At 44.9% G+C, this 26183-nt stretch overlaps 2 protein-coding genes and 1 long non-coding RNA gene across 4 annotated transcripts in view; 1 reads left to right on the plus strand and 2 right to left on the minus strand.

Annotated features, from left to right (window-relative positions):
• CCDC9B (coiled-coil domain containing 9B) overlaps positions 1 to 16479 on the plus strand; it is a 114542-nt gene extending 98063 nt beyond the window's left edge. The window contains exon 13 of the mRNA XM_032802518.2: positions 13159 to 16479. The gene's annotated coding sequence lies outside the window, so the exon portion shown is untranslated. The remainder of the gene's footprint in view (positions 1 to 13158) is intronic.
• Positions 12009 to 19810, minus strand: LOC116837805 (uncharacterized). Of its 2 annotated transcripts, XR_004376793.2 has the most exons (3): positions 18512 to 19810; positions 16491 to 17998; positions 12009 to 15017 (listed from the first exon to the last, which is right to left on the minus strand). It is a non-coding gene; the product is annotated as an uncharacterized LOC116837805 (long non-coding RNA). The 2 variants fall into 2 exon arrangements; XR_012655807.1 differs by having other exon boundaries at positions 16491 to 19810.
• Positions 19811 to 22778: 2968 nt separating this feature from the next.
• On the minus strand, positions 22779 to 24714 carry INAFM2 (InaF motif containing 2). Its single transcript, XM_032802519.2, has one exon. It carries the CDS (start codon positions 24597 to 24599, stop codon positions 24186 to 24188), a length of 414 nt encoding a protein of 137 aa, XP_032658410.1. The 5' UTR covers positions 24600 to 24714; the 3' UTR covers positions 22779 to 24185.
• Positions 24715 to 26183: the final 1469 nt, after the last annotated feature.

The following is a 26183-nucleotide window of genomic DNA, read 5'->3' on the forward strand; positions in this document are numbered from 1 at the left end:
GTATGATCCACAGAGCCTGAGTTAAGCACCTAGGCTCCCTATACAATGCCTAGGGAGACAGAGATGCCTTACAGTGAGACCCACAAAGCCGGCATGCTGGGCAGGGGCACACCTAAACTAGCCAACAGAAGATGTAGATGAGGGGGGTGCGTGCCAAGTCCCATCCTGCTCTCAGCTTTCTCCAGACTCCAGACTTCAGGGAGGTGCCTATCTCTGCTTGTGATTCATGAACTGGGGTCACCTAAGTCACATATAAGGCTTGATTGGTAGTCATGATTAGAGGCTGTCTAGTGCCACACAAAACTGCTGGGTGTGGGAGGAAGAGGACTTCCCTTATAACTTTTAGCCCAGGGGTGGGCAAACTACAACCCTCGGGTGCGGGATCTGGGGCACAGGGTCAGGGGCCATACCATGTGGTTCCCAGCAGTGGCTGCATGGCCCTGCTTTGGCGCTCCAGCCAGGGCACAGGGCTGGGAGCCGCTCCACGAGGCTCCTGGAAGCCGTGGCATGGCCCCACTCTGGCTCCTACATACTCCAATGGCCCCCTCTGGTGCTCCAATGGGAGCTGCAGGGGCAGTGCTTGGGGACGGAGCAGCGTGCGGAGGTGCCTAGCCATGCCTCCATGGTAGGAGCTGGAGTAGGGACATGCCGCTGCTTCTGGAGACGCTTGAGGAAAGTGCCGCTTGGAGCCTGCACCACTGAGCCTCTCCCCACACCACAACTCCCTGTCCCAGCCCAAATCCCCCTCCCACCCTCTGAAGCCCTCAATCCCAGCCCAGAGCACCCTCCTGCACCCCAAACCTCTCATCCCCAGCCCCACCCAGAGCCTGCACCCCTCAGCCAGAGCCTGCACCTCTTCCCGCACCTCAACTCCTGCTACAGCCCAGAGCCCCCTCCTGCACCCAGTGGCAGGGGGAATCCCCACTGCTCCCAGGCACCGCAGGTGGCAGAGGAATCCACAGAGCTCCTGACTACTGCGGGGTGCAAGAGAGACCCCCAACACTCAGATCCCTGCTGCCGTGGGCAGCAAGAGGGTGCCCCGGAGCTCAGCAGCAGGGGGCACCCCCAGCAGCTTCCAGCTGCAACTGGGGGTGGGGGTGGGGACCCTGGAGCTCCCAGTCCCCCTCTCCCCCAGCTGCCCAGGCTACCCCCATTTTGTCATGGGTATTTTTAGTAAAAGTCAAGGACAGGTCATAGGCTTCCATGAATTTTTCGTATTGCCCGTGACCCGTCCGTGACTATTGCTAAAAATATCCTTGACAAAAACATAGCCTGTCATAGACACAAGGAGCTCAAGCTATTTAGCTTGACAAAGAGAAGGTTAAGGGGTGAAATGGTCAGCCTCTGAGTACTTACATGGGGAACAAATAGATGATAATGGGCTAGCAGACAGAAGTATAACAAACTCCAGTGACTGGATATTGAAGTTAGACAAATTCAGTTTGGAAGTAATCTGTGCTTTTTTTTTTTTTGAACGGTGAGGGTAATTAACCTTTGGAACAATTTACCCAGAGTCACGGTGGATTCTCCATTGCTAGCAAATTTCATGTCAAGATTAGATTATTTTTTTTAAACAGAAATGCCCTAGTTCAAAAGGAAATAGTTAGTTCTGCAGTCTGTGTTATACAGAAGGTCAGAGCAGATGATCACAATAGTCCCTTCTGGCCTTGGAATCCACAGGAAAGGCTAATTAGTTGATACAACCATTAAAAATAGACTTAGAAAACATCTGGGCATACATGACATGAGAAACAAACCAGCATGGTTCAGAAGATAAAGGGGAAGTAGCTGACATACTTTATTCAGCCTTTCAGAAGTCTTGCACAAAGTCCCACGCAAGAGGTTATTAAGGAAACTAAGTTGCATGGGGTGAGAAAAAGTACATTCTTGGATTAGACACTGGCAAATTGGAAACAAATAGTGGGAAATATCTATTTTTTTCAAGGCAACTGGTTAGCGCTAGATTCACTTAACACATCCTTGATGCTATCCCTCTTTGGCAAAGTACTTAAGCACATGTTTAAAGTTAAGCACCTCATTAAGTCCGACTGAAGTCAATGGGAAATCAGTGGTACTTAAGCAAATATTTAATCACCTACTTACATGCTTTGCTGAACTGGGACATAAGAAAAGTATTGTTCGATAAACATAATATGTTTATGATTTGGACACAGGCAAATGTAGTGATGTGCAGGGGCAGCTCTAGAAATTTCGCCGCCCCAAATAGGGCGGCATGCCGCAGGGAGCGCTCTGCCAGTCGCCGGGAGGGCGACAGGCGGCTCCAGTGGACCTCCCGCAGACGTGCCTGTGGAGGGTCCACTGGTCCCACGGCTTTGGTTTACCACCGGAGCCGCGGGACCAGCAGACCCTCTGCAGACGTGCCTGCGGGAGGTCCACCTGAGCCACCTGCCGCCCTCCCGGCGACCGGCAGAGCGCCCCCTGCAGCATGCCACCCCAAGCACTCGCTTGGCATGCTGGGGGTCTGGAGCCGCCCCTGGTGATGTGGCACTATTTGCACAACACAAAGTTATTTAGGTTATTCAATTATTTAGGAAGACTAAGTAATTTCAGATGGGCCTAACAAAGATAGGAGACCTGGCAGCACAATGGCAGGAGACTTTCAGTGTTGACAAATTCAGGGCAATGCACATTTGAAGTAACAATCTGAAGTACAACTACACGTTGCTAGGTTCTAAATTAACTGTAACCATTCAGGAAAAAGACCCAAGTATCATTGCATGTAGCTCTATAAAAATATCTCCTCAGTGCAGTCAGAAAAGCAAGCAAAACATTTGGGTGATAGCCAGTGTGATAGAGAATAACACTGAAAACAACATATTGCTATTATACAAATCAGAGCTGTGATTTTAATCAAGAATACTAAACTCGCTTCCTCTGAATCAGAGTCACCTGACACGTATAAAACAATTTGTCATTGAACTCCATAAATCTAATTAGTTGCCAGATTGGAATGCTGAGCTTGGATACACAAAGAAGAGAGATCAGGTATCAAGTTGCAGTGTATCTTTCTCTCATCCAGGCTTGCCATTTCTACTATTGGGACGTGAACATCAGTGACACCCCAAGGGGTTGGCCTTACACAACTGTTTATAGGAAGGCCGTTTTATTTAATGGCTTGTTGGGGTTTCACAGCACACAGTTCTCTCCTCCCAAAGGCTGACTCCACCAAGGTCTGTTCATCTATCTTGTAGTGCCTGGCTAATGTGTGAGTGTGACATTGTACACTTCCTTATAGGATCCAGACAGTTTCTCAGCCTGAGATCAATCAAGCCTTAGTTGGATGAGTTTATTTGTCCTGCAGGAGTTTAATCTCTTGTCTCTTTTGCTTCTTTAAAACACAATATATTAACCAATTCCTGCTGAATGATGCAGGCCAAGCTGAGTGTTTGATTTTCTGCATGCTTGAATTCTCACCAGATAGATCTCAGCAGCTCTTTGGACAGCCAGCACGTGAATTTTAAATAGGCTTTTCCTGTGCTCTGTAGAGGAGGAAGTAGCAGGTGTGGAAACTGTGCCACTTCAGTGGGCAGCAAGAATGGGGCTGGTTTTCCTGATGGGGAATTAAACCCCTTGCTTGGTGACTGACAGGTTTAGTCCCACCTCCTCAACTGCAGACTAGAGGGAATGCCCAGCACTAGGAATGAAGGGCCTGGATAGTAGAGAGAACAAGGGGACTTTCAAAAGACAATAGATGAAATCCTGGCTCCATTGAAGTCAATAGCAAACCTACCACAGACTTCAGAAGGGCCAGGATTTCTCCCTGCATATTTAGAAGGGGTAAAGGGACATTTTAATCCAGTGCATAATTGGTTCTGGAACTCTTGATGGCAAGAGCCAAGTAGGGCTCAGAAAAGGATCAGACATTTATATGCATAACAGGAACACTTACAGTCATCTCAGACAAGATGGAAATACAAGGTCTTAAAATCAGGAGCATAAACCCTCACGTTTCAGGGCATGAGCCTATCACTAACTCACTGCAGAGTCATGAAGAAACTTCCCCTCTTTGCAAATTATTCAATAGTTGTCCAGTATGGAGTTTCTTGCCACTAGCCCGGAGCATCTGGCAGTGGGTGCTGTCAGAGACAGGATGCCTGACTGGAGGGGGCACAGGTCTGAGCCCATATGGCAATCCCAGTGTTCCTTAGCACAGGTTATTTCTTTTTATCTTTTAAATTAAAACAGTGTTTAACTAAATTATTTTTGATTGCTTGGAACTGACAATTGCTTGATTGTACTTCTTTAGTGACTTAATAGACCTGTGATAGTGACACCTCAGACTAGTCACATGTCACTAGTGAGCCTCAGCACATATTGCTATGTCTTTGCCCCAGCATCCATGAATGTAGCTCCCCTGTCAGGGACAGATTTCCCATTTGCAGGTGGTGTGATATTTTGCCATGGTTTGTTTAGGGTGGGGAAAGCACAGAAGCCAGAGAGAAAGAGTTCTGCCTTTAACTCCGTTTCCCAGCTCTGAATCATCAGTAACAAATCTTGCAGGGAGAGAGCTGTAATGAGCCAGCCAGTATGTATTTCTAACATCTAACTGAGCAGACTCAGAATTGCTTCTCTGCGTATCCTGGTACAGATGCTGCTAAGAGTTTAAAAACAAGTCTTAACTCAAATGGTCAGCAGTCAATGCATTTGGAGCAAGAAGGTTTCAGTTCTACTCCAGCTGTTGCTTTCAAAGTCCCTATATCAACATGGTAATGATATGCAGAGTAATGACAGCCCTGGCATCCTTAGAACAATCATGGGCTGGTTGCAGTAGCTTCCCTGTTCCCCCAGCCTCTGTTTTTCGGTGATCTGCACACAAATGATTTGCTAGACCACATTACACAAAGCTCTGCAAAATTCAATTTTATTTCCACAGGAGTTTGGGCAAAGTTCTGTTGTTTCACACAAGCAGCATACCCCAGGCTTTCCCTGATTAGCAGGTTGCACAACAGGATTATTTTTGCCTTTAAAAAGAAAAAGAACGGACATTTTGCATTTTTCAGTGGAAAGCCTTGTGCAGTGAACAAACTGGTCAGATTTTGCTCAGGAGCTGGCCCAGTTTTGCTTGAAAACAGACCCATTATTTGTTGGAAAATAGCCCTGCTTTTGCTCCAACAATCACATGCCTCATCCAAATTTCCTGCAGGAATGGGCCCATTTCCAATCTGTAACCAAATGTAAAAACCCCAAGGATTTTTGCGTTTTATCTGTCACATACTCGGGGAATTACAAAATGTTATTACCATGGGTACTCGGCTATAAAACCTTTAGTTTCTGTGACATCTTTCCCTTTTAGGGACTTCATATCATTGGTACCTTGGTCAATGATGTTTAAAATATACTATTAACGTAGATGCCAAGATAATGTGGCTCCTTTTACATAGGAGTGTGGTGCAAGATTTTCAGTACTGACTAGGGATTCTGGATCCTCAGTTTGAGACACCTTTAAAGGGGACTGATTTTCTGAACGTGCTAAGGAGCCACCCTCTGAAAAAAATCAGCCCTCTTTAAGGTTGTCTCTGGTCGGGCACCAAAACTCAATATCTGATTTTGAAAATTTAGGCCAAAGAATCTGCCCTATTGAGCGTGCAGGGAAAGATGTAATGAGCCAGCCAGAGCTTGTCCTGGCAAGGCTGGTATCCTGCCTCTAGCAGTAGCTAGTTCAGAGAAAGGCAAACCCCCCATGCTCCTGCCGCCTCTTTTTCTCCCCCAACCCCCTCCCACAGAAAAGCCACCACATAACCTATAACAAAACTAGCCAGGTGTGGATTACTGGTGAATTTGCCTCTCTCACTATGAGTCTGCTAAAAGAGCCAGCATTACTTCATGGGTTTCTGCAAGAGCCAAGATCAGAGAATTGTTCAAGCAACCAAAAGAGTGATAATCACCTCAGCTGTTACATCAAACAAAGAGTGGCATTTCCCATTCTTTTATTATGATGTAAAAAATAAAGGTCCAGTGTCCAGGGGCACCTTTACCAGCCACTGCTTTCTTATGGCCATGCATGGTGGTGTGACAACTCTGCCTCAGTTCCCTCACCACAACAGTCCTTTGTCTCTGTGTGAGATGGCCGCTGCTTCTTAGGACTCCAGCCAGGCTGTTAATAGCCTCTCCCTTTCCAGGGCAATAAAGAGTCCAATAGACCAGGATACCTATGACTGTATCAAAAAGGCAACAATTCCAGGCCCACCCACTCTTCTGGATTCCAGCCCAGGGACCCTGCGTTAAACCACCGGAACTGGTTTGTCCCAATCCCTGGCTGCTTCCCTGCACCTTTTCCCTTGTTTCTCTAGTAGCCCTTTTCCTTGCTGAGTCTCTTTCTCTGGAAATCCGGAGAGGCTTCCTACTAGTCTGCTATTGAAAGACTTTCCTCGTGGTAGTCTCTGTGGCAGCCAACCCTCTCCTCTCATCTGCAGACTTCTAATGCCCCAGTTGTTACTGAGCCAGCAATTAGCAGCAGCTGAGGAGATAGCTAAGTGAACTGTCAACCCCTGAGTGGCTGTGGTCTGATGGGGTCTATATTTCCCATGACATCCAGTTATTTCTCCAGTTTGTAGACCATAAATCCTGATACCAAAACTGCCTTGATCATTTGCCTCCTGTTACTATTTGAAGAATTGGCAGCCCTGAGTGAATGGGCCCTAATGCATTCCAGGGGCTGAAGGCTGGTGCCTTGTGAATAGTTTTGAACAGTTTATGTTTATATTGTCTTGCTGACATCAATGATCCTATGTCAGGCCAACACAATCACAAGATTATCCTTTTACCACAGGGAGACTGGGTGTTTTTCACCATCTGGTGTATCAACAGCAACAGAGTTTGTACTTTTTAACACAAGAGATTTTATTCCTTAAATGGGCTGCAATTATACAAGTAACTGTCTCCTTGGAAAGGCAGTCATGCCGTCTTGGTGACTCCAGCCTAGCAGGAAGCTTCTATTATCTTCTGCATTGGTGTTTAGCACCAGGAATCACAGGTGCTGGCACCAAGGAGATTAGTCAGAAGGTTGATTTGATAATGCACCCAGAGTCACACATGGGTTTCAATACTGTGTGCTGCGGAGGACCAGATTTCAAGCATAAGGCAACACTGGAAAAGGAATGTGCTATTAAAAAAACTGGCAGAAGTTTTGAGAGCCACAGTACTCAGGATACCAAAGGGGTATGAGCGAGGGCGGGTGGGGCATCCTAGAATGTAGCAGAAGAGGGGGAGAGCAGCAGTGAAGTGGGAAGGTAACCAGTGTAACAGGGAAGGTAGTATGGCGTATGATCTGCATTAAAGGGGGCAATCTGCATGGGGCATAACCCTATGGACTAATGATAGTCCTCTAAACTGCTATGCTGCAGACTCAAATTCTTTTTGTTACCAGTCTCTCATCCCTCTCCCTGGGAACACTGCAAAGGTATTGTGCTCAGCAGTTGAAGAGGCAAGGTCCTGCTTAGACTTGGTCAGAAATTTTCCAGTGGAATAACTTTTCTGTCAGAAAATGCTGATTTGTCAAAAGTAAACATTTATTTTGACAGAATTTCATTTAGGAAAAAAAGCGGAATGGAGCATTCCAATCAGGTCAAAATAGAACGGTTCAACCTTTTCAGAATGGAAGATTTTGATTTTCTGCTTCGAAATCACTTTTCATTTCAATGTTTTTTTAAAATAATCCAATATAAACATTTTAAAAAGTCAAAATCAGAACATAGTATGTTGACTGCATTGAAATGAAACATTCCAATTGACCCAAAATGAACTCGTCTTCAGAATTTCTTATGTTCTGTTTTTGTTCCATTTCAGAATGGAAAAAAACATTGACCTCACAGAATTCAAAATAGAAAATCTGGTTCCTGCCCAGTACTAGTCCTGCTAGCTATCAGTGAGCCCTTCCATGGCTAAAGGAATGACACTGATTGTCTCTGAAAGGAGCCCCAGCCAGTCCCATTGAGCAGAAGGATGATGGCTATGATGTGGAGCTTAGGCCAGATGAAGAATGCGGAGCTGGCATAAATGAGATCATAAGGGATCTAAAACTCCAAGGAGGATTCCCTGAAGGATAAATTTCTTTCTGAAAATCTCTGGGCCATTTGAATGGATGCCCCATTCTACCCACCATCCTTTAGACATTAGTAGTATGAGTAACACTAGATACTCTGGAGGGGGCTACTATCTGTCCCTTAACACGTCCTTTGTTGGAGTGGCATTAACTTTAACACCCACATACAATTTCCCACAGTATAACTAATCTGTACATCCTGACAGAACACCAGCTCCATGCAGCACTCACCATAGGCACAAGGCTGGCCACTGGAATCTCACAATGTCCGCTGTTAATGTCTGTTTAATTGCCCTGCAAAGAACATTCAAACCATACCCTTGGCCCAATGGAAGAGGCTGTTCAAAGCGCCTGTGGGGGCTTTTGTCCTCTTCTTCAAGGAACAAAAAATAAATATTTACCCAAACTGCAGGCCTGGAATCCCCTGAAAAGTCCCAGAGAAATAAATGATGCAAAAAACCATTACAGAAACTTTCCTTCAGTTCTCTTGAGAAAATTAAGCTTAGCCTTTTAGAGTAAATGCAGCTGGGGAGTTTCCAAAGCAGTGACAGGGATCTGACCTCGCTGCTTTCACTGACGTAAACAGGAGCCAAAGCCCTGTATGCTGCAGGACTGAAAAGGACATAGGTAGTCACGTTTCTGATGCAAACCAGTGCTAAAGGGGTTACAGCCTCAAGCAATGTATGCAGAAACTGGCACTTCTTCTCAATACATTCAGAGAAACATTGGCAGAAAGAGGGCTTCAGTTTTCTGTGGACCTATAGGAAATAAAGGAGACCAACTCCCATCAGCCTTCAGAGGTGTGATAAATTGGGGAGCCTATGTAACTGGCTTGAGTGGTGCCCATTGCAGAACTCTCCTTGGCTTTGTGGCCCTTGGGGGTCTACCTACGTTCCAGACAACATGCATGAGGCTCTCCTCCCGGTCTGCTGTAATGCTGGCTTCAGGGTTGAGCCCTGAAATGCCACCCAAGTTTTGAATTCACCTGCACTCTCATGCAATGTATTATGGAGTACTACAGATCCCAGAAACACATCCTGCACAGTGACCTGCAGAGTGGGAGAATTTAGTACTCCAGCAAAATTAGGTAGTGCAGCAATCAAATACAGAGCTAGACAAGCCATTTAAGAGAAGGTTTTCAAAAGTGCTTAAGTATCAGAGGGGTAGCTGTGTTAGCCTGGATCTGTAAAAGCAGCAAAGAGTCCTGTGACACCTTATACACTAACAGACGTATTGGAGCATGAGCTTTCGTGGGTGAATACCCACTTCGTCAGATGCTTAAGAGATTTAGGAGCACAGGTCTTTCAGTGGAACTTCTGCTCCTACATAAATTCAGCACTTTTGAAAATCTGGCCCTATTGCTTCTTTGATACATCATGATGACTTATGAAGGCAGAATATAGAGAAGAAACATCTAGGAGCTACTGAATTATTCATGACAAAGGGTTACATTCAGAGGCAATGAATAAGGATATATAAATTGCCCCACGTTACACCCTCTTAGACATCCTTAGAGCTACTTACTGATGTATAGCAGTATCTTAAGTGTGATGTAGATGCCAAGGAGCCAGAAGGTACAAAAAGCCATTGTCATACAGTAACTTATACCTTCTTCTGACTCCCTAGTGTGTAAGTTACATTACCTTAGACACTTTTACCTACTGTTAAAATGGGTACATCTAAGAGAGAAAGTCTGAATATCTAACCCTGACAAAGTTCCTCCTCTACCTTGGTGGGTCCTGTGCTTATTGACAGATTTGCTCACCTCAGTGATCTTCCCCACAGTCTGGATCAACTCCTCCTGTGTCTGAACAGGAGTTGGGAGGTTTGGGGGGAACCCAGGCCCGCCCTCTACTCCGGGTTCCAGCCTAGGGCCTTGTGGATTGCAGCTGTCTATAGTGCCTCCTGTAACAGCTGCAGGACAGCTACAACTCCCTGGGCTACTTCCCCATGGCCTCCTCCATACACATTCTTTATTCTCACCACAGAACCTTCCTCCTGGTTTCTGATAACACTTGTACTCCGTAGTCCTCCAGCAGCACAGCCTCTCACCCTCACTCGCAGCTCCTTGTGCCTCTTGCTCCCAGCTCCTCACACACACTTCCTCTCCTCTAGCTCCTGCCTCCCTGACTGGAGTGAGCTCGTTTTTAAATCCAGGTGCCCTGATTAGCCTGCCTTGATGGGCTGCAGATGTTCTAATCAGTCTGTCTGCCTTAATTGGTTCTAGCAGGTTCCTGATTACTCCAGTACAGCCCCTGCTCTAATCACTCAGGGAACAGAAAACTACTCAGCCAGTGACTAGTATATTTGCCCTCTACCAGACTCTTGTACCACACTGGCCTGGGTCTGTCACACTAATTTACACTTCTTAGACATTACTTCTGAGTTTTAACGTATGATGTTTCACAGGACCAATCAGCTGAGTGGTTCACTGTCAGAACAGAATGTTCACCCAGGGATTCAGGAACCTTGCGGGTCCAACTATCGCCAAGGATGTATCAATAAACTAAGTCCTCCAACCTGATCAAATAAAGGATAAGCCCTGACCTCAACCCAAAGGAGGTAATGACCTAACTGTAACAAGGGGAACATCACCACATTGCCTATTTGCAGTCCCAGCTCAAAAGAAGCCAGTCACCTTCGTGGGCTTAGCCAGAAACTACATGTGATTGCATTAGAATTTTTATCATAGTCAACCATGATGTCATGAGTCAATCTCTTATTGGCATGGCTGTCAGTGTCCCATGACCAAAAGCCTCAGTGACTCTCAACACAAAACCAAACTCAATTGGGTTGGAAAATCTGAAGTGCATCAGTGCTATACACCGCCATAAATCCAAATATAATCCAATACCAAGACTCACCTGAGGCTGATGCATACAAATTTGTCAAATTTAGCACCTCTGACACTTGCATCCCTAGAAAAAAGAAAGAGACAAATCACAACAATAGCTCCTTTCTGAGCCTCTGCTCATGCCAAAGAGAGAAGCTGTCAGGAGAATGTTGTACCAATACAGGACCTGCTGCATCTACCAGCCAGGTATTGGGTTATGCAAGCGAGATAAGAGGCACTGTAATATAATAATTCCCAACTCTTATATAGTGCTTTTTATCCCTAGATCTCAAAGCACTTTACAAAGGAGGCCAGTAACATGATCCCCATTTTACAGATGGGGAAACTGAGTGATTCTAATCACTGCATTGTTTCACCCTAATCACTGAGCCCTGCACAAATACAAAATTTGTATCTGCATCCGATCCACAAACATGGTCCATGGAAATCAGCAGGTTTGCAGGGTTCTACTAATTACTATGTTGAATTACAAAGATGAATAAATAACTTTTAAAGTCAGTGTTTTAGTAAAGAAGATTAGTTAACAAAGAGTAGGAATGTGGCTATTTTGAAAGGCTGATGCTACAGAATAGAAGAGAGAATTCAGATCCTACTTGAAAGCACAGGAAATCAAGGGGCTTTCAAAATGGGTTGATTTTGTTTGTTTGTAACTGACTAATTGGATATAATCATCTGTTAAATTACTAAAAATTGTCAAGAGAAAGAGAGAGCTAGAACTTACGTATCGCAAACACAACTATGAAAATCTCTGATTTCCAACCCTTTCCAATAGGAGCCAAGTTCTCCACCTTTATGCCTGGCCTCTGCTGGGAAGCACACTGCTGCATCATTTAAAGTGGCATCCTCATTGTGTGTGTGTGAGAGAGAGAGAGACCAACCCAACTCATTGAATGTAGATACCGGAACAGTGACAAGTGTTTGCAAGAACTGTTTTGAAAATTCTGACTAGATTTAGTAACTGTTTATTTTTGTATCTAAGGTATTATTACAAATCACTGACGTGCAGCCTCTTATCCAATGTGCATGACTATGTTCTTTAATGCTTCTCAGTGTCTTTCCTTTTTTTTTGTCCGAAGGCTATTTCTTTCCTTCTTTCATGGTACTTCACATGCCTGTCTCCTTTTATATCCCTCCCTTATGTTATCCCCACTCTTTCTTGTGCACACTGGGTGTTAAAATCTGCATCAGCAAAATGCAGGTCCATGGATTTAAACACAGATGCCTGAAAATGCTAATTCAGTAACTCTGCTGGGCACTGGAGCAGCCAGTGAAGGAAAAGAAAAACTGTCTTTGCTTGTTAAAATCAATGTATCTAGGTGTGGAAGCTGCTACAGGCAAAGGTCCAGCACATGGGAAATACCATGGTATGTCCAGTAAAGAGCTGATATACCCCTCCTCATCTACACTTGTTGCTTCAACACCAAGCCACATGAACCTCATGGGATCAAATTTATTATTTACTATTTATATTACAGTAGTGCCCAGAGGCTCCAATCCCCATTGTACGAGGTGCTGTACAAGTGCATACAAAGATATAGTCCCTATAGTGAAGATATTTAGCTCTTGCTGGTCAAGACAAAAAGGTAGAGTATTATCGGAAAGAGAGGAGGATTCAGTCTCTCTGTTTTATGTAGACATTAACACCAAACTTATCCCCTTGGTGTCTGCTGCTACCATAAGATCTAGAAGCTAAACCTCCAGGTAGATTAGGCTTAAACTTGACAGGATTAGATATTTTTATATATATAATTTGAAAACATATTGCTGACAAATATTTATAAGCATCTTTTCTATTTTTATCTATTTCAATTTTCAGAGTTGGGGGAAATTATGCAGAGGTCAGACAATAACTATTTAATGATAGTAAACAGATTCAAAAAGTTAAAACTTTATAACCATTAAAACACAAATTGTCAACATCAAATGTCAAAATATACAAAGTAAACACCCTTAAATTAGACTCTAATAAGTTCTCAAGCAGCATTTTTCATACTTTGCCTATTTCTATATTTTTATTATTGATGGAAATATTTTTTCATTGGTTTGTGTACCTACAGTGAAATTGACATTTACTGACATTTCCCAATAAACTCTAATCCTTCCCAGTGTAATTATGCTGGAATCCTGTGGACATTGTATCTATGCAGGAAGATCACATTAGCACTCAGTAGACACTTTAATTTGCTGCTCAGCAGTTCTCTACAGTCTGATAATTCTGGCATTTTTTGTTTTGATTTTCCAGGACAAAGTGCTAAGGGGTGGTTGATGAGAAAGGAAGCTGAGCACAATCTTCTCCTCACTCTCAGAGCTTGTATGAAATCAACTTTGGGCACCAGGCCTTCACCTTTCATCATCCAATATCAACATTCACCACAAACTAGATCCCACTGGTCAGTAGCCATTCATCTCCCTGAAACTGACTGTTCACCATTTTGGCATCACCTCTGGGTACCCGTCTCTGTGGCAAATGACAGAGAAACCTACAAATCAAGTTGCTAGAGGGGAAAGAAGATGAAACACTGTCACTTTTATTTTGTATTTGTTTTTCTTACATTGTGAGTGTGTGGCAAGCCATGACATATACTGTATGCACTTTATTTTATTTAATAACCAATTCTATTTAAAACTGAGGTTTGGTTTTCAGCGCCTCCCTCCTGCTTAAGGGCCGACAGGATACTGCACCCTCCAGGAAAGGGTGATAGAAGTGTTTAAAGGTTTATGGGGAGCGCTTATCTTGTAGCTTTGAAGTTAATAGGCAACTGCCAAATTAGAAGGTATTAGGATGGGGGTTCTTGTCTCCTCATGAGAAAGGGTGACGGACGAGATGAGCTTTTTGGGGAGGTGTTAAAGTGTAGTTTTGTAGGTGGTTGAAAAATTGAATGGTGTTGGGTAAGGCGGATTATACTAGTGCCTCAAAATGGCTGAAGAGTTGGCAGGGATGCAAGGACGTACTGTCGTACTGTCATCCTCTAGACAACAGGGCACCGAGGAGGTATAGTGTTAAGGAATTACTCTGTGGTTCACAAATAATTTTGAAAGGCTCAGAACGAGTCATTGGTGCCACTATGTTATTCAGGAGGTCACCATTTCCTCCTTTTGGATTTAGCAGGCACAAGTAGCAGGCAGCACATTAACTCTGTGGAGATTAGGCTTTCCTGAGTAGGATACTGGATTGAATGGATATGAGTGCCACTTGAAGGGATCCTGGCAAAGTACCAGGTCTGCTTCTTAAAACCTAGTATCAACTGGCACCTACTTGGTCAAGTGAGCTAATGGCGCCTAAAATCACATGCACCAGGCCGGGTTAGGAGGGGCATTCAAACATGGTAATCCTCCTTCTCTACCTAACCCACCAAGAATTTGCTAGGACATGTGAGGATATTTGTGGAAAGACTTCTGGGCTAGTTAAAGTTGAACATCCAGGTTTCCTCTGAGATTCTTTCACTTTCCTAACCACACCCTCTGCTCTCTTAACCTTCCAAAGCCTTCTGCTTGCATAAGCTGGCATAGTAGTGACTTCCCAGGAATCTGCCATATTAGGTTTTGTTTTAGCCTTAAGACAAGACACCTTACATAAAGAGTTGACTAATCCTTTACTAGGGTAAATCAGAATAGCTTCTTTAATTTCAGTGGAAACATGCTAATTTACATCAAGGACTTGGCTCAAAAATGTCATCCAATTAAAGAAAAGATGGGAAGTTGGCTTGAGAGATAACATTACATATTTTCAGGCTGATGACTTACAGAGAAGGGGGACTGTCCTCATTTTCAAACCTGGCCCTGAGATGTGAAGCAGTTTCATCTTCTCCATTGAAGGGAGATGTGAATGTGTGTGTGGATGTGTGCACGTGGGCATGGAGATTTATTTGGTTTCCCCACCAAGAAGTGTTGCTAATCCAAATGGCAGACTGCTTTACTGAGGAGGTTGGCATGAGTGCACTGGAATGCTGTTTTAATAAACTAATATTTACACAGAGAAATGTTCTGGTTTTCCCCATAATTCAGAGCCAATGCATTTACCTGGCTTTCACTCAAGAGGACAGAGTTAGGCAATCTCTTCTGTGTGCCAAATTTGTGATAGTTCACTGACCCACCTTGAGGCTGTTAGCAAGAGAAGAAGCAGAAGATAAAACATGATTATAGCATGCTATTAGAAACAATTTTCATGACCTTTAGAGCTAGAGTTACAGATGAAGTTGGTTATAAAACTGCTTCAGTTCCTGGAAGTTCTTCTAGCTCATTAAAGGGTGAATTTCCTTATACCATAAGATACTGAGTTGGAGGAGCAGCTGGATTAGGGGACTAGTAATTTGGTTACAAACTCATTTATATCTAGCATGCTGACCTCACTCTGAACCAGACTGGAATTTTAAAGTAATTAGCACTACATGGCTTTATAGTTTGGTAGCCTATGTAAAAAGGAGATGGTAATCTCAGTTGAATTCCCAGAAGGTTCACAATCAAAATATTCCCTTCTTCCTGGAGGTTATTCCTCCAAGTCAGAAGTAAGGCACTGAGGATGGAGTAGTATGCAAAAGGTTTCACTGCCACATGACCCCACTTCTACAGCTAAAGAGATGAGTTCAGTTTCAATTGTGGTACACTTAGCATCTTGTGCTAGGCTAAATTCAGCATCAGGAAAAACTGCTGCTTAATTCCCCCTCTTCCTCTCTTTCCCACAAGCTCAAGCAACAAGTAGTGCATAAGGACAAACATGATTATGGACTTCATGGAAGGTACTGTACAGATGGTCCATGCTATTAATGTTAAGTTTCCTTAATTAAGGACAGGCTGTTCATTCTGTCTGAAAACAGTTTGTTCCAGTTGTTGGAGAATCATGACTACTATTTATTTCTTCCGTACAAGGGTTATATATAGGGGAAGGTTGAGGTGATTGAAAAGTTGAAGTGTAAGGATTATTTTTGTTAAATAAAAGTTTGAGGAAAAGACAAAAGTTCCAATTTGTTAACATTTCTCTCTCTTGAGGATGGCCAGAAAGGTCTTTGAAAGGGAGTCATAACCTTTGGCTTCTCTATCAAGAGCAGCAGAGCTGGAGATGAATTTTATTTCTTGTCCTCCATCTTAGTCTTCCCAAATCCACCCTACTCTTAGTAGGAATGTTAACACCATCCCATTTAACAGTGATTCACAGTGAGGTTGAGGAGTCTATGAAGAATTTGGCCCACGTCCACAAGTTCTATCCTGTACCTCGCAAGTCAAGGCTCTATTTAAAAACAGAGCTTACATATTATTTTAAGGAAATATACAAGCCACCCCACTTCTCTATGCTCCGACTTAGAGAACCTGGCCTAGGGGAAGTTTGCAGGGATTACCTAGCCTAATACCTATGTCGTAAACTGAGGCTGGATCCTTTCCATGCTGATAACAAAGGCCATTCATTTCCGTTTGCAAGAATAGTTGCACAAATATAATAGGTTTTAGAGTAGTAGCTGTGTTAGTCTGTATCAGCAAAAAGAACGAGGAGCACTTGGGGCACCTTAGACTAAAAAATTTATTCAGGCATAAATATAATAGAAGCCTATGAAGGGTAGTTACTATAAGTCATCTGCTTACAGAGGTATTTGTTTTCTCTCAACACTGGCTGACAGCCCTGTGATTCTTTCACAGTGGACTTGGGACTTCCGTTGGAGGGAAAGCAGCAGGGACTCTTTCAGATGGAGTAGAGTGTTGCTACCAAGAGAACAGCTTGTCCGTGGTTAGTTACTGCCACACTTTGAAATATTTAGCACCAGCCTGATGAGCTAAGCACTGCAGTTAAAACCAGTACTGAAAATGATCTCTCAGGTTTCGGTGGACTGAAATCTTGCCTCCAAGATCTGCTGACAAAGAAAACCAGGGGTGGCAATGGTGAGACAGCCCTCAGAGAAAGACACCCCCACACACAGATCAAGTGGAATGGTTAGATGGTCATTCTAAACCCCTTCAGGGCCATTAGTGCAGGGGAAAGAAATGAGAATGCTAGACAGCAATTCAAGCTCAGTAACCCCAGCTGTAATGACATTAATACCTATTTCAGATTTTCCACACCAGTTCTCTGCTCTGGACAAATTGGCTGCAACTGGTTTAGGAGCCTGAACCTAAAATGCTGTTCAATGAAAAACATTTTTATGTTTAAAGTACAAAATGTAAGAGCTAACTTTTATTTAGTTATATGGTAAGGGAGCTAGGTACAGCTAATTACAAGCACAGAGCTAGTGCTGAGTATGGAAATATTGTACTGTTTAAAAAGCTGCCAGTAGTCTTCCTTAACAGACTCTGCACAACGATAAATTAAACAATTCACCTATGGAGGTAACTCCCCTCACACTGTTGCTGCATACAAACCCATCGACTTCAAACAGGGATTTCTACAGCCATTACATGAGGCTACTGTAATAAGTAGGTGAGGTTAGATTGACAAAAGGATTCAGGTGCCTGACACTTTAGGCATGTAAATCCCAGAATCAGACCTCATTGGGATTCACAACCCTGATGCCCACTCTGCTGCCCCCAACTGCAGTAGGTGCCTAACTCAGCTGTAGGACCCAATCCACTAAGTGTGTCCAAACCTCACCCACTAAAACTGGCCCCCTATAGGTGAGGAGCAGCAATCACCACAGCCCATAACTTTTAGCCCACTTGTTAGGATACTCCCCAGCGATGTGGGAGACACCTCATTTGAGCATCCCTGCTCCACTTGAGGGGAAGAAGAAATTTGAACTGGGGTCTGTCACCTCTCAGGTGAGTGCTCTAGCCACCAGGTTATGAGATATTCTGATGTGGGACTCCCTCCACCTCTGATGTGAAGGCTTGTACTCGTCTATGAATTTCACCAAGTGACCAGATTCATTATTTTAGTTTTGCCAGCTGCTTTTGATACAGCTGAACAGGCTGTAGGCCATGTCAGAAATTGACAGTTGTGTCTCGGTGACTCCATTTCTTTCCCTGGAAGAGAACCATGAGAGGAGTAGTGATTGCTCTTTCAGAATTTTCTCACATAGTAGAAAAGGATCACAGCTCTAGTCCACAAAACACAGTATAGTCAGAATTAAGGGCTAAAGCAATGTAGCCTGATGTTGTCCCTGAAAAGAAAAAAAAAAAAAGTGTTAACATGGTCTAGAAGAGCAATTTAGCAGCAACTGGGTATTTGTTTATTCTCCCTCAGTCACCATATTAAATTTACTCTTTATATATGCACCTTTCAGCACCAAGCTAGACTTGATATAATAAAAAAATCTGTTCTGTTCCATACAACAAAACATTTTTTGATCAGAACAAAGCTGACAGTTAGGTCTCAAACCAAGAGAGAGACTAAAATAAAGCTTTAATCTCTACAGCAGTAGCAGTATTGCAGGCTCATCCGTAACCAACAGCAGCAGCACAGTCAGATGGCTATGCTGTAGCAAGGGTAGTGCACAGAATGGACTTTCATCTTGAATGGTCCCTTGCAAGTCGTCTTCCTGCAGCAAGCGTCCATATGGGTGGATTTAGGCTTTCTAAATGCCTGAGAATTGCATCTTCCAACCTCATTCATAGTTGGCCTCATGCTCTGCTTTCTTCAACCTCAGCTCTATATACCTTCTGAATAAGCATACCTCCTTCTGCACACTGGACATGACACCACCACCGCAGTCATCTTGTTCTTAGCTGGGGCAAGACTGCAACTCGGTGGGATTATCTAAGCATCTCCTAATTTGAGACAAAAATCAAGCCAAAGTATGATAAGAACATGCTGTAACTTTGACACAGAAAATTGTTTAGTTTCCTCTCCTGAACGGTTTTTAATACTACCATGTTGAATGTGTCAGTAACCAACACTCAGTAAATTAAAAATCACAACAGGATATGTCAGGAGATATAGCAGTCCCATTCTTATAACGGCCACATTTTTAGAAGAGGACACTGCAAGCTAAAAGACTATTTGGGAAGATTGTTAGCTATTCCACCTTTGATTATTAAAACAAAGCATTTTAAGATTTAACTTAGCAGACTGGGTGAAAAGTTTACTTTTTGAAATTCAGTTTGGGCAATGAAGATAGACTACTCACCTCCACTCTTGGGTTTGCATACATTAGAATTTAAACAGAAAGCTGGCCTTAACCTTTACAGCAAAGATGGTGCTCTGCTATAATACCACTTCAGTGTTTGGGCTGGAAATCGTGCACAGAAATGTCTTTAAAGAATGATTCCACTGGAATTTCTAAAAAAATAAAGGAACTATTTCTCAGGAATTGAGGATTTGTAATATTTTTTCCCTCAGATGTAAACAAGTCTGAGGCTAAATCTGACCTGCTAGTGTTCCTTTAACCAGTATGTTTCTTTTCTAATTTGCGCAACTGATTCTTCCCTCCCCCACTTTTTAATGGCTGGGAAGGGAAAGGTTGAACTGCATTATAACTAGCCAGAGTCAGTGCTGTGCAGATCATTTGGCAATGTAGCATGGATTTAAAAAATAAAAAAAATATAATCTGTCAAATTGAACAAGCTAGTGCATATGCTATGTAGTTAAGGAATTAAAATATGAGATTCTAGACAGATAACTCAGCTTCAGCCCAAAGACAGCACAGCATGGCTGTAAATCCAGAGAGTCATGACCCAATATATTAGCAATCCAGCTATTACACCTTGTGCAGTAAACCCAATTCGTAAGAAATCCATAAAATTTTGGATGAAAATATTAGTGCACATAGAAACCAATTATGACAAGTCATTTCAGTTATTGTAAGTATTCTTAAGTGTACCTAGTAAGAAAATACCTTATTTCTTAAAACTCTCAGACATCAAAAGCAGTAAGAGGACAGACAGACTTACGAACTTGCTCATTCCTGCATTGCATTGCATTCCCAGATGAAGAAGCCATTGCATGCTGTGTACCACCTGATAACTTCTAAATCTGGTATCTGGATTCCTTGCTCCTGTTTGAAGATTTTTCAAAACATCTATAAGGCTTTTTAAAAAAAGCCAAATGAATGTATTAAAGCTACTAAAATTGCCCTGACAATCATGACCAGTCTCTTGGAAATCTTCATGACAAGGCTGAATCCGAGCAGCTGCTTTGGAAGCTTTAAACGCCACATTTTCTCTTTGTATATTTGGTAGCATAGCAGTAAAGTTAATGGAATGCTCCAATAACCATTTGTAACAACTTCAGAGATAAAGGTCTCTGCTTTGCCTCAGCCTTATTCCATCAGCAAGCAGAACATCACTGGAACAAACTCTGTACAAGAACAAATTGCATTCACACTTCATACAAGGATGCTGAAGATGGTTTTGTCCTATTTTTTAGGATAGGAATTCAACCATATTCAGCACCAGTTCGGGGGAGCTGAATTGTCAGCAATGGGTCAATTTTCATAGAGCAGATGGGGCTTACCGTATCAAATTACTGCTGTACTATACTCTAGACATTTTCACGTAAATGCCTCTGAACAGATGAAGAGCTTTAAGTTGTCAACACTGGGTACAGGGCTTCTCTCCACAGTAACAGGACAGGTTGGAAAGTGACCACAAAGAAGGGGAAGTGAATTGAATTAAATAGGCTCTCTGGTTTACTGAACAGTGCCTTATTAATCTTCAGAGAGCAACTGTTTTTAAAGAGGAAATACTAAGCGTATGTATCTCCAAAATACATTCCTTGTTTCACTTGAGACCTCCGCCACAATTTCTGATCAGAGCAGCAGCCAGACATGCCCTATTAGTGAAGTTCAGATCTATGTAGAGGTCCATCTAGTCCTTTTTTGCCTCTGGAGGCTTTTGTTTGTTTGTTTTTTTAAATTAAAAAACAAATTCCCTAACACCAGCCTTGCCCTACTGGCCTGCTTTCAGTGCCACATCCCAGGAACAGTCTAAACTCTACTGGCACCAAGGAATCAGTGTTTTTCTCTTCCACACCCATCTACCTTAGAATACTGAAGACAAATTCCAGATCAAACTAGCACACAGGCAGCATTTCAAATAATCATCATTCTCCAACCCCATGGAGAGCTGTAATTTCTAACAGGCCACCCCTGGTTAGTGAGAACTATAACTGGGAAGAATTACAAGTGTCTCCCTCCCCAGGATTTGGGGCTTACATCTCTGGGTTTGCCTGCAGGAAATGGAGAATACAATCCTCAAGTCCAGTTATAGGTCAAGTGGTCCAGCAAATGAAAACAGCCAAACTGTGGAAACAATGCAATCTGAACTAAAAGCCACACCTCAGAACTGTTTGTCTTGGCTACAAGTGTAAGTGTTGCTGCCAGACCCTCTGCCACCCCATCTCCCCACCCCCACAGCCCATACAAAACTGGAACATTATTCTTTGCTAGTTTAATTGTCCATTTGCAGGGTCAGGCATATTGTAATAGCATTGCTCTGGAGATAATTATGGAGTTGTATTTCCAGATGCAGAGGTTAAACTTGCCTGTAGATGGTAAGCACCTGGTCTCCTCCCCACCAAAAACAATTATACTCTCCCTCTTCTGTCAAGTGAGATTCAAGGCACAGGCATTCCCACTTCCTCCCCGTCCACAAAGGTAAGTTAAACACAATGCCCTTTCCCACCCATTTTCACCTACCCCACATGGACCACAAGGAAAGTCGATCTCCTTCCATATGTTAGTAAAGTCCCTTTCCTCTATCCCTCATCTTCACTCATGTTCTCAAAATGTTTGAGAAGATCAGTCTAAAGCATACAAGTTTAGGCAGAAATCTCAATGTATTTTTGTTCCCTTTTTTCCCCTAAATATACAGGTCTTTTGAATACAGATATAGCTTATATGACAGAATTATATAAACAATATCAGAGCACATTTACAACTTTAAACTTAGCTACTGAAATCTGAGTTCCAGTGGCAGCTTCGCAAGGGCTTAGTGGCTCCACAGCCTAACATTTAAGTGGTTTGCCAAGTTCTTTTGTTTGCAAGGTGAGGAGCTGACAGTTCAGAACACTACAAAATGTCATACACTTGTTTGTATGTGTTTGGAAGGCTCATGGGCAATCAGATTTAAATTTACAACTTGTTAACAAGAGACTAGTAAGCTCTAAGCTCAAGTTCTTTTTGCTACTTGCTAAACCTAGGCATTTCACAGTTTCTCAAAATGGCCCCAGGCAGTTACTGACATGCCAAGAGCGATCTAAAGAACATGCCTAGCAGGGCTGGCTTCAGGAAGTGCGGGGCCCAATTCGAACAGTTTTGACGGGGCCCCAGCACGGATGACTAAAAAATAAAACAAAAAAAAACCGTGGGGCTTGTACTCACCGGGCGGTGCTCCGAGTCTTTGGCCGCACTTCGGCAGTGGGTCCTTCGCTCACTCCAGGTCTTCAGAGGCACTGAAGGATCCACCGCTGAAGTGCAGCTGAAGATCTGGAGCGAGCGAAGGACCTGCCGCCAAAGTGCCGCAGCGCTGCCAACTGAGTAAAAATTAAAAAGGCGCCTCTGGCCAGGGAAGGGACTCTCACTGGGTGCGGGGCCCTCTTAGGCACGGGGCCCGATTCGGGGGAATTGGTGGAATAGGCCTAAAGCCGGCCCTGATGCCTGGCCCATCATAGGTGAGTTGTCACCAGATTACATCAATCAACTTTGAAAGTTCTGCTGTTTAGCCATGAGATGAGGCTACACTGCAATTACTGGCCTTTAAGTTTAGTTAGTTTCAATCTGGCAAGGGAACAGGCCCTGGGGCTTCGACTGACACAGATTTCAGCTGCCTTAGGTAGCAAGTTCTCAAATGGAAACTCATCTCATCACTGCATACATGGAGCTAAGCTCCCAAAACAGCGGAGATTTCAAGATCCCCAACCAATGATGTAGCACATATGTAGTTTTTACTTATGCTCCTCCCAATTTCCCTCCCCCCAAAACAAAATGCCATATTGGAAAGAGATTTTCATATGCAAAAAATATTTTAATGTAGTAAACAAGTCAATTTACCTTTCACATGTTTTAAATAAGTTTGTTCGTTAGTAAACAAAGCTATTTTTCCAAAACAATGGAACACAGCTTCTAAATTCATATTCTGCTCCCAGTTGATCCTATAAGTGGTGAAAAATTTGACCACCAGTATCATTTCACAGGTAACAGAGTGGCATAAATAGAAGAACAGAGCAGCAACAAAGAGTCAAAGGGAAAAGCTGACCCTGGTGATAGGGAATATTAAGCCACAGAATTCTCTTGAGGGAAAGACTAAAAATACTAGTTAAGATTCTATTGGTATAAAAGTGTTCTCTTTCCATGCCCACCACTCATGTTTGCCTCTAGGATTAAAGTTCCCTATGCCATGCCTAAATTAAGGGAGAAGGTGCTATGAAGAAAAAAAAACAAAACAAACCACCACCAAGCTAGGAAACTGATTGAAAACCCTACTTAACTCAAATGCAGACACCGCTGTACAATTAATTGTTTTTACCAGGATCAAAAGTAGATGTAGTCACAAGTCAATATGTCTAAATTTGTGTTAAATAGGGTTTTCAATTGAAGTATTCTAGCTGGAATGGAAAAAACCCACCCTGTCCCCTAACCTAAACCAGGCTCTACTGAAGCATACAAGGGGACCCAAAACCATAGATCTGGAGGTGCTAATCAGAAGAAGGCAGCCCTCTAGAACCACTGGATGAGCATAGCAAATAAAATAGAATAAGCAGCACTCTTTCCCTCCCCCAGACTAGAAATCCAACACAGCATGGACTTGTCTTTACTAAAAGAAACTTAGTAAAGCTGGGGGGGGTCACATGCACTGTTCTGATGGGGTCTGTATGGCTTTAGGCATTTTTTAGCCACCAGGATCATTGCAACTTTCGAGCTTGGTTTCCTGCGATAGCCCTTTAAAACCAGTCAGGGTGTGCTCACTGTGTAGTTTATATAGCATATATCTCACTTCTATACAGTTCTCCTCTGAGCGTATGTATCTACAAATACATACACACAGCTATAAACGGAATGCACCTGGGTACATTTCAGCTAGGCTGACATACCTGAGCTCCACTCTGTGGCTTCCCAGTACCGTTTACACCCTATTAAGACTAATAATTACAATTCGCTGTGCCCGAGTCCAGCGCAACCCGATGGACAGACAAGCAGGGCAGACAGAGCATCTAGCTGCGTGTCCGCGCCATTGTCCGCAAGGAGCAGACACCGGAGCGAGGGGCGATGGTCCCGCGGCCCCCGGGCGGAGGCGAAGCCGAGTCAGGGTCGGTGGAGGCCGGCAGCTGGCAGAGGGAGCCGCTGTGCCCCCTGTCCGGGTGGGGTCTCTGGGCTACGCCGTGTCCCGAGCTCGGCCTCCGCTTCCCCGCGATCAGTGGCTCCGATGCACCCGTTGCAGCACGGTGGGGTCGGGGGCTGAGCCGGGCTCGCCCCCCGGCGATGGCGGCGACGCTGACGAGGTGGCAGCGCGCTCAGTCCCAGCCGCCCCTTGGCCGGAACCCAGCCGCGTAGACGGCTCGGTGCCGGGCCCGGGCGTCGTCCGGCCGGCGGCGCTGGGCCCTGTCTGCGGGCGCGTCTGGGGCGCGGCGCCGCCCCGCACCGGCTGCCAGATGAGGCTGTAGTAGACGGCGAGCACGATGGCGGCCAGCGAGACGGAGAGCACGTAGGCCAGCACCGTGGCCAGGCGCACCCACTTCTTGTTGGTCTTGGCCGCCATCCGCGCCTTCTTGTCCCCGGTGTAGGTGGCGGGCTTGCCTCGCTCCGCCGGCGGCTCCTTCTCCTTCATGGGGGCCCGGCCCTTGGCCCGCTGCTCCACCGCCCCCTCCGTGGTGGGGGCTCCGCGCCGTGCTGGCCCCGCTCAGGACATGCCGGGGGCCCCGGCGCGGGGGAGGGGGTGCCGGCCCCGCGCGCTCCTGCCAGCTGCCGCCTGGTGCGGGCCGCGGCGCGCCAACGGCCGCCGGGGCAGGAGGCGCCGTCTCCGCCGAGCTCCCCGCGCCTCGCGCTGCTCTGGGGCCTGCGCGCTCCGTGTCTCCTGGCAGCAGTGCCGGTGGTCGCTTCGCAGAGCGAAACACGCGCGGGAGGGGGAGGAGCAGCGACGGGTGGCTCTTAAAGGGGCAACAGGGAGGAGGAAGTGTCCTTAAAGGGGCAATGCCCGCCCGTGCAGCTACCTGCCAGCCTATTGGCATCCCAGGGGTGGGCAGGGCAGACCGCTGTCTCGGCCCCGCCCGTTCCGAATCCACCAATGGGCACTGATCTGTCAACAGCGCCACGTGCCACGCTGCTCCGGGCCGCGCACAGAGCCGCGGCGACGCGCGGCCCTACCCACGTGTCTGGCTGCTGGTGGTGGTGTCCGGATCTGCGCAGCAGGCCCGCAGCGCTTCTCCGCGATTGTCAGTGCGGCCCGGGGACGGCGTCTGCCCAGGATTATATCAGTTGGCAGGACGAGCACGGCTGAGGCGGCTGTGCAGGCGGGAGGCGCCAGGTTCAGCAGCGTGTCAGCTAAGCTGTGCTGGTACAGAGCGTCCTCACACTCATATTTGTAACAGGTGTCATCACCCAACTACCAAGTTTTGCGCACGGCGGTGCAACACCACACAGATATAGAATCAGATGGGAGGCAGGCGGGAAGAAGCAGGCCACAGCTGTCCAGCACCTGAGAAGGGAGATAGAGGTGAGAAATACCTAACACGTGGGTTTCCTTGTCAGGGGATGGCTGACTTTATAGTGCCTTAATGGCAATGGGTGTATGGCCCATCTTGCAATCCTAGCAAATGCTAGAGGAAATCACAGCTAACCTGGCAGTCATGGGAATTTGGTGAGAGACAATTTTGGCACCTTTCTACTGAGGGCTGACCCCTAATAAAACTCTTGTATAGAGCTTATTATCCTTAGATCCCAAAGAGTTCTAAAGGAGATCAGCAGGGCTTAAATTCAGCAGGAGCTGTCTGGAGCAGAGCTTAGGTAAATCTTTTCAAATCTGTGGGGCAGAAGCTTCAGCCCAGCTCCTCCCACGGGACTGAAGTCCAGAGCTCCAGGAAATACTCTATGAGACTTTAAACCCTGGAGATCAGTGTGAGTACCCTAATTTCACCTGAGAAAACTGATGCATAGAGAGAAGAAGTGACTTGCTTAAGGTCACCCTGCAAGTCAGTGGTAGACCCAGAAATAAAGCCCATTCCTCCTGCAGGCCCAGCCAGTGCTCTATCTCCAGAGCCACACTGCCCTCAGTGAGGCTTCCCATTGACTTCAATAGGCTTTGGATCAACGGTCAACTTATCACATTTAAACTCTTGTAAAGTCAAACCCAGTTGCATGAGGTCTGCCAAAGACAGCTGAGACCTTAGATGGCTTTAAACAAAACAAAGCAAAG

This window comes from Chelonoidis abingdonii, chromosome 4 (assembly GCF_003597395.2).
Source record: "Chelonoidis abingdonii isolate Lonesome George chromosome 4, CheloAbing_2.0, whole genome shotgun sequence".
Classification (NCBI taxonomy): domain Eukaryota; kingdom Metazoa; phylum Chordata; order Testudines; family Testudinidae; genus Chelonoidis; species Chelonoidis abingdonii.